Consider the following 12,088-nt stretch of genomic DNA (forward strand, 5'->3'; position numbering starts at 1 on the left):
CTTCTATTACCAGTACAGTCCATAAAGTACTTTCTCCAAAGTTACCTACATTTCAGCTTGAAAGTACTTGAGAGTTGCATAATATTATCCTTTTTTGTACATAAAATTTTGTTCCTAAGCCACAATAACAAAGCTGCTAAATAAAACCATATTACAAACCTGGTTTCTCTAGTTCTAGATCTTTCCACAGTCCCTGATTCTTCCCAAAGAGTGAGTTCCTGCCTCTTGTAATAGATCTATCCATTTTATCATGATGAGCCTAGTTAACATATTTAAGGTAGTGTTTGTAAGTTTTCAACCAGATATTTTTTCATTATCATTTTACCTACTACTATCACCTACCAAACTCCCCTCACTCTCAATCTGAGGTAAGTTGGCAAAGATGTGAGCTCCTAAAATTGCAGTGCATTATCTCCAGGATTTAACTGGGTCTTCCTGAGACCGCCTCATGTCCTTTGAAGGTGCTGGGCTGCCTCTGGTACAGAATAGATATATGTTGGAATAAAGCCTATCATCTTGGCCCACAAATGGTCTTAAACATCTGATTAAAGCTAGCCAATTGTATATAAAATGAACTCATAAAAAGTCATTTTTATAATTCTTTGATTCAACCACTTCTCTTGTTTCTGACTCTCTTTGCAGATTAACAATCTTCACATTTTTAAATGGGAACGGGTAACCAGACTTATGTGAGAGAGTTCATACTCCTTGGCCTGTCCAGTGACTGGGACACACGGGTCTCCCTCTTTGTCCTCTTCTTGATCATATATATGGTGACAGTGCTGGGGAACTTTTTCATTGTTCTTCTGATCAGACTGGACAGCCGACTCCACACTCCCATGTACTTCTTTCTCACCAACCTCTCCCTTGTTGATGTCTCTTATGCCACAAGCATCGTCCCCCAGATGTTGGTGCATCTTCTAATAGAACATAAAGCAATCCCATTTGTGAGCTGTGCAGCCCAGTTATTTTTCTCCTTGGGCTTGGGTGGGATTGAGTTTGTTCTACTGGCAGTGATGGCCTACGACCGCTATGTGGCTGTGTGCGACCCCCTGCGATACTCGGTCATCATGCATGGAGGGCTCTGTACCAGGTTGGCCATCACATCCTGGGTCAGTGGTTCTCTCAACTCTCTCATGCAGACCATCATCACCTTTCAGCTGCCCATGTGCACAAACAAGTATATTGATCACATATCCTGTGAACTCCTAGCTGTGGTCAGACTGGCCTGTGTGGACACCTCCTCCAATGAGATCGCGATCATGGTTTCTAGCATTGTCTTGCTGATGACACCCTTCTGCCTGGTCCTCTTGTCCTACATCCAGATCATCTCCACCATCCTGAAGATCCAGTCCACAGAGGGAAGAAAGAAAGCCTTCCACACCTGTGCATCTCACCTCACAGTGGTCGTCTTGTGCTATGGCATGGCCATTTTCACTTACATCCAGCCCCGCTCCAGCCCCTCTATTCTTCAGGAGAAGTTGACCTCTCTCTTCTATGCCATTTTGACACCCATGTTGAACCCTATGATTTATAGTGTAAGGAATAAGGAGGTGAAGGGGGCCTGGCAGAAACTACTAGGGCAGTTATCTGGATTAACGTCAAAACTGGCAACTTGATGAATCTTGAGCATTAGCTAGAGAAAAGAGCTTTGCCTGTGTTTTCTCCCACTTAATTCAGATATGGCAGGCATCACCTGCATTGCCCTGGCAACCAGCAAGGAGATGCTGACACCTGTACTGGTGATGCTGGGTAGGAGGCTGGAGGTTGGGTTGGGGTGTGGGCTGTGGGTATATTTTTATGTCACAGTAGCATGTTCAGTGGAGTTAAGCACTGTTGTAATAGAACTTCCCACACTCTCTCAGTCTCCATTCATATGGCCTGAGGGTAATAAGAAGAAAAACATTTACTGTTTTGATTTGTCATATTGTTTGTAATCATGGGCCTAATCATGGATCTTACTTTGGACCACTGGTTCTTATTTATCCAAATTTTGTACAAGGTAATTGTGTTTCTACTGGGAACTAAAACATTTTCATATTTTAGACTCACTTAAAAATAATGTGTGACGTATAAAGCCACATCCAGTAACTGTGAGTCACTGTTCTAAGAAGAGAGATGCTCTCAAGGCTGTTCAGATGGCTTTGTGCTGGACCTGCTACATGTGCTCACAGCATCTCATCTGCCTGATGAAGGTACCTCAGTGGAGGAGCATCAACTGAACGTCTTGTTTCGCTCCACAATCACTATGGAAACATTAGACAGGGGTGGGGGGTTGCCTGGGTGGCTCAGTTGATTAAGAACCCCACTGTTGATTTCAGCTCAGTCATGACCTCATGGTTCGTGGGTTCAAGCCCCGCGAAGAGCCAAGAGCCCTTTGCTCTCTTCCAGCAACTTAGCTTGTTTGGGACCACCTAAAAGGTTTTCCAGATCTTCATTTTTCAGGAAGAAGAAATGTTAAGAACGGGCTTCTCAGATATGTAGAAACAGATGAGTATAGTTTTATATTCCATGTGTTAAGTTTTTTATCTTTTTCATTTTATAGACTTTTTTCCCCTCAAGATTGTCTTTTCTCAGAAATTTAAATTCTCATTAATTAATACAAGTGAATGCCTTGAGACAACAGACATTCCTCATTAGTAGCTGTTTGTGAATGGCATTCTCAGTATAAGGGAGGAGAATACTGTTGATTCAGGGGCAAAATAAAATGATGTTCTTTTTTTTTTAATTTTTTTTTAACGTTTTTATTTATTTTTTGAGACAGGGAGAGACAGAGCATGAATAGGGGAGGGTCAGAGAGAGGGAGACACAGAATCTGAAACAGGCTCCAGGCTCTGAGCTGTCAGCACAGAGCCCGACGCGGGGCTCGAACTCACGGACCGTGAGATCATGACCTGAGCCGATGTCGGCTGCTTAACCGACTGAGCCACCCAGGCGCCCCATAAAATGATGTTCTAAATAATAAGGCCATTAAATAAAACCTTTTTAAAAATTTGGATCCTAAAAAATATCTGAGAATTAAAGTCTTATTCATTATTTAATAGCCATAAAAACATCACTGAGGTATTTTGTAAAAAACAAGCAAATCCCTAAATATGTATACAAATTATAGTTCAAAAGAATCCAAGTAAGATCCGTACGTGGCCATTTTCTACTATGTCTCTGAAGACTCGATTAATCTATAGGTTCACCCTACATTTCCTTTTTTCCCCCTTGGAATTATTTGTTGAATAAAACAATGTTGTTTTTCCCAGGTGGATTTCAATGCAGTTTGGATTTTTTTAAGTGTGGTTTTGCTTGTTCCATTGACCTTGTATCTCCTGTTAGATCTGAAGGCTTGATCAGATTTAAATGTATTTCGTTTTCTGGCTAGATTTCTCAGATGGTGGCATGTACTTCTGTCAAGAAGGACGCAGTGTTCAGTTTCTCTTTTCTAGGGTTTACTGCAATTATTAAATTGCCTACCTCAGGGTTTCTCAATAGCAGGGTTTCTTAATGTCTATTGACATTTTGGGCTAGATGGTTATTTCTTGTGGGGATGATTCTGTACATTATAGGGTATTTTTCAAATTCCTGACCTCTACCCACTAAATGGCCACTGTGCCCCCTCCCCACCTACTTCCAGTTTTGACAACAGAAAAATCTCCAGATATTACCAAATGTCCCCTGGGATGGCTAAATCACCCCTACTAGAAAACTACTCACCTAGTTTCATTAATTTATTAGGGGTTTCAAGGTGGTGGTATTCTATCATCCCTTTCTCTTTAGTATTTGTAATACTTATAGATAGAGACTTCCTCCTCATTACTGTTTTATCGTCCTGAGATCTAGTTGGTAGAAGAAAGGAAGGCAGGATACATTTTTTATTTTTTCCTTTCTTTACCACTTTTTAAAAATACAACAAAAGAGATGTTTAAAAAAATCATGATGAACTCATCAATGTAAACTTATTTGCTGTATTGTTATTTGTTGCAATTATTATCCCTATTGGTGTTCAAATAGTCCCATATTTATTGAGTGGGAGTCCTTCCTTTTGGTAACAAATCACAAGTTTTGCAGCTTAAAGCAACACAAAATTATTATCTTAGAGTTCTGGAGGTCAGAAGTCTGAAATGGGCTTCACTAGGCCAAAATCTAGATGTCCAGAGGCTGTATCCTTTCTGGAGTGCTAGAGAAGAATCTGACTTCTTGCTTGTCCCATCTTCCTAAGGGAGCTTCCAGTCCTTGGCTCATGCCTCCTTTTTCCACCCTGAAGGTCAGCACAGCACCTTCAAACCTCTCTCCGACTCTAATTGTACTTCTATCCTCACATGTCTCTCTCCTGACTCTGATCAGCCTTTCTCCTTGCTCCCATACAGATCCTTGTCTGGGATCACAAATTATCCAGGATGATCTCCCCACTTGAGGATCCTTAATATAAATGCATCTACTGTTTCCTTTTAACATGTAGGGCAGGTTCTGTATATGAATGTGAATGAATAACATTCACAGGTTCTGAAGGACATGGGCATCTTTAGGGGTCATTATTCTGGCTACCAAAGAATCTATTCAAATTGGCTACCTAGTTTTTTCCCCACATGACACTAGTGTCTTCAACAGCTCCCTTATTTCTGGTGTGATACAATTTCACAGGCCCATCTTTTACCTTTCTTGCATTATAATTGGAATTATTTCTCCAAGAAGTACTGGCTCCTTTTGATGGGATATGGAATTTAGAGAGCACAGTCTGAGAACTGTGTTCTTCCAGAGGTTTATGGTTGGTTCTGCTATAGGCAAGATGGATGGTCCGTGATGATTGTAATTAAACTGGTCTGGGCTAAATAAAATCCAGTATGTTTAACCCATAGATAGTCATCGTTGTTGTCACCATGAGCACTGGTGTGCTTGGGAAATAAAGCTGACTGACTCCTGAGGTGTGTCTGTATTCTTGTCCACATGGAAACAGAGAACTTCCTTTGTCATGAGAAATCCTACGGAACACATATACGTTTATTCTTATTTCTTCCTTAAAGCTCTGTGTCCTGGTCCTCCAAATGTTGTCTTTTATTTTGAGGTAGAAGATTATGCATGGCCTTTAAATCAGTGCATATCCTGGCTTCTGATTACCTTCCTGCCATGCAAATTTATGGTGAAATGTACCATATAAAATCCTCCCCATTAAGAAGAGCTCTTTTTTTCCCTGGTCTTTCAGGGCCACACCTTCTCAGTTAAATAGTTACAGGGATTATGTAGAAAGGCCATATTATGGGTTGACGGCTCAGTGGCAGGGTGACAGGAACAGGCACAATGGGAGTATAAGTCAGCTGTTTATAACGGTTGTTGGAGTCTTCAGGGTCTGCTCAGGCTAGTCTCACATATATTGCTTTAGGATTTGTTCCTCAAAGCCAGTGTTGATGGACAGCTCCAGGTGCATGGTGACCTGGTTTCTCATAGCCAGGCATTCCTGTGGTCTGTTAGGTCCCAACAGCAAGTAAGAATTGTTTCTCAAAAGAACAGCTAACTTGAAGCACTCGACTGGCTCAGTCAGAAGAGCATGCAACTCTTGATCTTGGGATCATGAGTTTGAGCCCCATGTTGGGTGTGGAGATTTCTTAAAAATAAAATCTTTTTTTTTTTTTTTACAAAAAAGAACAGATAACTTGACAAAGAGACATTTCCTCCCCAAACCTTATAGACCAGCACTTTGATTCTCCAATCAAGCCATCCCACAGTCTGTATTCAGCATTTCAATCTGCCATAGATATTTCAAGGATCAGTGGAAACATGGGGTCATAAGGACCAAGTAGAAGATTGTTTACACTGCAGACAAACCATCTGGAGAGTTTCTCTTGCACTGCTCTTGAAATTGGCATTTGTGACACCCTAATCTGATTGGCCTTCTAATGGTAAGCCCAAAATGGACAAATATGGAAAACACTGAGTCTTGAGGAACAACAGGTACAGATAAAGAGTAGATTGCAGTGGTGTTCTCACAATAGAAGCTTCAAGACTGGATACCCAGACATTAGGCCTTGATGACATAGTTCATTGATTAAAGAAGTTCTTTCTTTATATGACATAATATTGTGGATATTGACTTGATATCCCACTACATGGGCTGCAGTGAAATGAGTGTTTATATGAAATATAATGTGTTCTCCACCTGTGTCTGAAAATATTCTTTGTACTATTTATTTCTTGGATAAGAAGCAAACTGGCTTTAGAAGCAGACTGGACCTCCAATCTGGGTCAGATTCTTTGGTCTGGTCTGTTGAGACTGAAGACCACATGGCTGGCTATGGGGTCCTTCACCTGAGAGACACTGAGAGGAGGAAACCATCAAGCTAAATGCTCCTCACTGTGTAGTCATTTGCATGATTTCAGACTTCTTACTATCAAGGGCTTCTATGGGGTTTGAATATTCTAAATATCCCTTTTAAAATATAGAGGTCTGAAATAAAACATGATCTCAAATGTAGTCTAATCAAGTCAGAATCCAATGCATGTGGCAGAAACTCGCTATTTGCTCCTAAACTCATTTCCTCTACTTCACGGTGAGTTCTAACTTCTGAAATGTAGATGCAAAGAAAGAAAATATACCATTTCCAGGCCTGACCTGTTGAAATCTCCCAACCGCCAGCCTCCATTCTTCACTGTTTTGCTCTGAAGTCACCCCCATACAGGGGATCCGGCACAGGACTCTGGGGGCTCAGAGGGCAGAGGAGGCCTGGATCCTGAGTCATTGACCAGATGAGATCTAGCCATACCAGTGTCACCCACATGAGAATTTGTATAATAAGAAATAAATTTTATTGTGTTATGCCATGGTTATTGGGAACTGTTTGTTTCAGCATCTAGCCCACTTTGAATAGTATAATGAGGTTTTTATTTTAATATGATCACAAATCCCTGTGTACATCTAATTAGTACCCTGCTACTTAAAAGTAACAAATGATCTTTGCCTTCAACCAGCTCACAATCCAATCAAATTCTAGTAATTTGGACTTCTTCGTAATTATTCCTAATGTGCTTAAGATTGCTTTGGCTTTTTAAGTTTTAAGTAGATATCAAGTATTGAAATATGATCATTGAAAACTTCACATCTTTATCATATAAACTGATGTTGAGCCAACACTCCAAATTCCTTACTATTTGATTTTTTTTGTGCCTAAGTGCTATGCTAGGATTAATAAATAACAAAGACTAATTCCTTATTTTGTTATTGAGGTATAATTTACCTACAGTAAAATGCATTCTTTTTTGTATAGAGTTCTGTGAGTTTTAAAAAATTTACACTATCAAGTAAGCACCACCACAATCACGACAGAAATTTTCATCATTCAAACATATTATTTACCCCTTTTAGTCAGTCTATTTTCTGAACATCATTTCCGGCCAACCACCAATCAGATTTCTTTGTCTATTGCAAAATATCATGTAAATGGAATCAGGACACAGTCTTTGAGTCTGACTTCTTTTCCTTAGCATAAAGCATTTGAGATACATTCATATTTTTGATGTTATGGTGGTACATTCTTTTTATTTGTAGAGTAATAGTTTAATTGTATGGATATACCATAGTTTTTTGTTTACTTTTTATTTTATTTTTTCTATTTTTGTAATTTTTTAAAATTTATTTTTGAGAGAGAGCGAGCGAGCAAGCATGAGCAGGGGACAGGCAGACGGAGAGGGAGAGAAAGAATCCCAAGCAGTCTCTGCAGGGTCAGCACAGAGCCCCATGTGGGGTTCAAACTCACAAAACCGTGAGATCATGACCTGAGCCGAAATCAAGAGTTGGACCCTTAACTGACTGAGCCACGCAGGTGCCCTGATTTACTTTTTAAAGTACATTTGGATTGTTTCTAATTGGGGGGAATTATGAACAAAAACTGTTGTAAAAATTCAAGTACAGATTTTTGGGGTGAACGTAAATGAATTCAATTGGGTGAAAAGAAACCCAACATAGGAGTTATAGGGCCAGGTTGTTATAAGAGTAAGTTTTATCTCATGAGAAGCTACCAAACTTTTTTAAAAAGATGACATTTGCATTTGCACAAGCAATAATGAGAGTCACAGTTATACCACATGATTGCCAGTGTTAGCTGGTGTCAGCTGCTCTCATTTTAGCAATTCTAGTAGATGGGCAGCAATATTTCACTGTGGCTTTAAATTGCATTTCTTGAGGACTAATGATGTTGAATATCTTTCGTGCTTTTCAGCGATCTGCATGTTTTTGGTGGGATGTCTGCTCGTGTCTTTTGCCCGAGTTTCACTGGGTTGTTTATTTTCTTACTATTTAGTTTTGAGAATTTGTTAAATATTCTACAACAAGTCTTTTGTAAGATACGTGTTTTGCCACCATCTTTTCCCGGTCTCTGGCTTGTCTATTCAGTCTCATAATGGTATCTTTCAAGAAGCAGAAGTTTTAATTTTAAACAAGTCAAATTTATCCATTGGTTTCATTATAGGTCATGTTTCTGGTGTTCTGTCTAAGAAATCTATGCCTAATCTAAGGTCACAAAGATTTTGGTCAGTATTTGAGTCCCTGATCCATTTTTAGTTAATTTTTGTATATATAGTTGAAGACCTGGATCCAAGTTCCTTTTTTTTTTTTTTTTTTTTTTGCATATAGATATCTAGTTATCCATTATTATTTGTTGAAATTCTGGGTTTTTTATCCATTAAAATTTTTCCTTTTCCAAAAATAATTGTCCATGTATGCATTTATCCATTTCTAGACTCTTCGGTTCCTTTGTTCCTTTCATCTAACACTGTTACTTGAAATTGGTGGTCTAGGTTGTCCCATTTTGTTCTTTTTCAAAATTGTTTTATTCTAGATTCTGTGTTTTTCTACTAACTTTGAGAATCAGATTAATTCTTACAAAAATTTCTGCTGGGATTTTGGTTGGTTTTGCATTGTATCTACAGATCAGTTTGGAAGAGAATTATTTTTAAAATATTGTCTTTCACTCCATAAACATGGTAAATGTTTCTCCATTGAAGTGTTCTTAGATTTCTTTCATCAGTGCCTTATGATTTTCAGCATAGAGACCTATCATATATTTTGTTCGATTTGTACCTAATTTCTTTAATGTTTTTATGTGCTATTATAAACAGCACTGCCTTTTAAATTTCATTTTCCATTTTTTATTGATAACAAGTACAATTTATTTTTGTATATTGACATCATGCCTAGTGAACTTGCTGAAATCATTAGTTATAGTAGCTTTCCTGTAGATTAGTTGGGTTTTCTACGTAGATAATTATGTCATGTATGTGTAGAGACAGCATTATTTCTTCCTTTACAATATGCATGCCTTTTATTTCTGTTGCCTGATAAAAGGCACTGGCAAGGACTGTTAGTATTCAGTGTTAATAGAGTCATGCAAAAGGGCATTTTTGCTTTATTCCCAATCTTAGGGGAAAAGGATTTGATCTTTTACCATTCAGAATGAATTCAGTTAAAGGTTCTTTGATGCCATTTATGAGATTGAGGAAGTTCTCTGTTCCTAGTTTGCTGACAGCTTTTATCGTGAATGTGTGTCAAATTTTGTTAAATACTCTTTCTACTTTTATTGAGAGGATCATGTCGTTTTACTTCTTCAGACTGATGATGTTGTGAAATACATTGATTAACTTTTGCATAATGAATTAGCCTTGCATTCCGAGACTAAATCAAACTTGGTCATGAGGTATTATCATTTCTAATATTCCTTGATTCAGTAACTAAGTTTCATTAAGAATTTTTTGTGTCTATCTTAGTGAGGGATAGTGCTGTATGGTTTTTCCTTTCTTGTAATATTTTTTTCTGATTCTAGCACCAGAGTAATGCAGGTCTCATAAAATGGGTTCAAAGGTGTTGCCTCCTCTTCTGTGTATGGAAGCAATGGTGTAAAATTGATATTTCTACCTTAAATGTTTGATAGAATTTATCATTGACATCATTTGGACCTGAAACTTTTCTGTTGAAAACGTTTGAACAATGTTTTTAATTCTTTATATACATAAAATTGTTCAGATATCTATTTCTATTAAAGTAAGCTGTGTTACTTTGTATGTTTTAATGAATTTGTCCATTTTATCTAAGTTGTTACATTTATGAGCATTTTGGGGATTGGTATATCCTTTTAGTTATTCTTTCAATATCTGTAGGATTTATAGAGATGTCCCCTTTTTTCTGTTATTGGTAATTTGTATCTTTTCCCTATTTCTGTTGAGGTCAGTCTGGCTAATGTATCAACTCAGTCTTTATGAAGAGCCAGATTTCTATTTCATTGATTTTTGTCTATTTTCCTTCTTTTTAATTTTATTTATTTGTCACTTTATCTTTATTTTGTCCTTCTTTGTGCTTATCTGGGTTCAATTTGTTCTTCTTGTAGCTGGAAATTCAAATTACTGAATTGGGACTCTTCTTGTTTCTCATGTGAGCATATAATCCTCCAAGTCTAAGAACCACTTCAGTTGTGTCTCACAGATTTTTTCTCTTTTTCACTTTCATGCAATTAAAATATTTTTAAATTTCCCAGGGGACTTCCTTTGTGATGTATAGATTATGTGGAATTGGGTTGCTTAATTTTCTAATTTTGAAAATTTTTACATACATGCTTCTGTTATAGATTTCTCCTTTTATAGATTTCTCCTGTTATAGATTTCTCCTTTTTTTTTTTTTTTTTACATACATGCTTCTGTTATAGATTTCTCCTTTTATAGATTTCTCCTGTTATAGATTTCTCCTGTTATAGATTTCTCATTTTATCTAAGAACATACTTTGTATTATTTCATTTTTAAGAGTATTTTGAGTGTTATTTATGGCTCAGGGTTTTGTCCGTCTTGGTGAATTTTTTGAATGTACTTGAAAAGAATGTGTATTTTGCTGGTATTTGGTAGAATGTTCTATAAATGTCAATTCGATCAAGTCATTTGGTAGTGTTGGCCGAGTCTTCTATATCCTTACAATTTTCTGTATACTTGCTGTATTGACTACCGAGTTATTTGGAAACTTCAACTAAAATTGTACCTTTATTTCCCTTATCATTTTTATCAGTTTTTGCTTCATCAGTTTTGAAACCCTCTGGTTAGTGTGTATACATTTAGGATTGTTATAATTCGATGAATTGACCCTTTTCCATCATGCATTGTCCCTCTTTATCCCTGTTAATATTTTATATTAATATAGCTACTCCAGCTCTCTTTTGGTTAGTGTTCTAATGGTATATACTTTTATCCTTTTACTCTTAACATGTCTATGTCTTTATAGTTAAAGTGCTTTTCCTTTAGATGGAATAAAATTAGGGCTGGTGTTTTATCTAACCTCATAATCTCAATCTTTTACTTAATCAACTGAGATAGACTACTTGTATTTATGTAATTATTGCTGTGTTTTGACTAAAATCTATCATCTCCCTAGTTTTTGCTTTTTCCATATATTATTTCTTCATTTTTTCTCTTTCTCACATGATTTTTGGATCAATTCTATACTTTTATTGCATTTCATCATTACCATTAGCCTAGTTTTATACCAATTAAAATTTTTAATGGCTGCTCTAGAGTTTACATTATACATTTAAAAGTATCAATCTTAAATAGTGTAATAGCTCTTCATATGAAGCATAAGAACCTTCAAACAGTATACTACCATTTTCTCCCTCCCATTTGTGTGCTATTATTGCCGTGTATTTTATATCACATAAGGTATAAACACTGAATACATTGCTATTATGTTTTATATTCGTTATCTTACAGTGTGTTAGAAAGTTTTTTAAATGAGTTTTTAGCTCTCAATTTTACCAAATAGTACTGCTTCACTATTTGTGTATAAAAATACAACAAATGTCTGTAGGTTGATTTGTATCCTGTGACTTTACTGAATTCCTTTGTGTTCTAGTGGTTCTTTGCTGTGACATTTTAATTTCATGTATGTTCGCGTGTTTGATATTATCCCATGTTCTCTTCTCTTTGTATCATCATCATTATTTTTTTCCTCTTTGTGTTTCAGTTTTATTAATTTCTATCAACTTTATCCTCACTGATTTTTTTCTCAGTTCTGTTGAGTTTACCCTTAATCAATCTTCATCTTTGTTACTGTGTTCTTCAGCCTAGTATTTCCAT

At 36.9% G+C, this 12,088-nt stretch overlaps 1 protein-coding gene across 1 annotated transcript; it reads left to right on the plus strand.

The window, feature by feature from the left end:
• Positions 1-650: 650 nt before the first annotated feature.
• LOC132677381 (olfactory receptor-like protein OLF3) lies at positions 651-1,619 on the plus strand. Its single transcript, XM_060629222.2, has one exon. The coding sequence runs from the start codon at positions 666-668 to the stop codon at positions 1,617-1,619; it is 954 nt and encodes a 317-aa protein (XP_060485205.2). The 5' UTR covers positions 651-665.
• The last annotated feature ends 10,469 nt before the right edge of the window (positions 1,620-12,088 follow it).

Source organism: Panthera onca, chromosome A2 (assembly GCF_046562875.1).
Source record: "Panthera onca isolate mPanOnc1 chromosome A2, mPanOnc1 haplotype 2, whole genome shotgun sequence".
Classification (NCBI taxonomy): Eukaryota; Metazoa; Chordata; class Mammalia; order Carnivora; family Felidae; genus Panthera; species Panthera onca.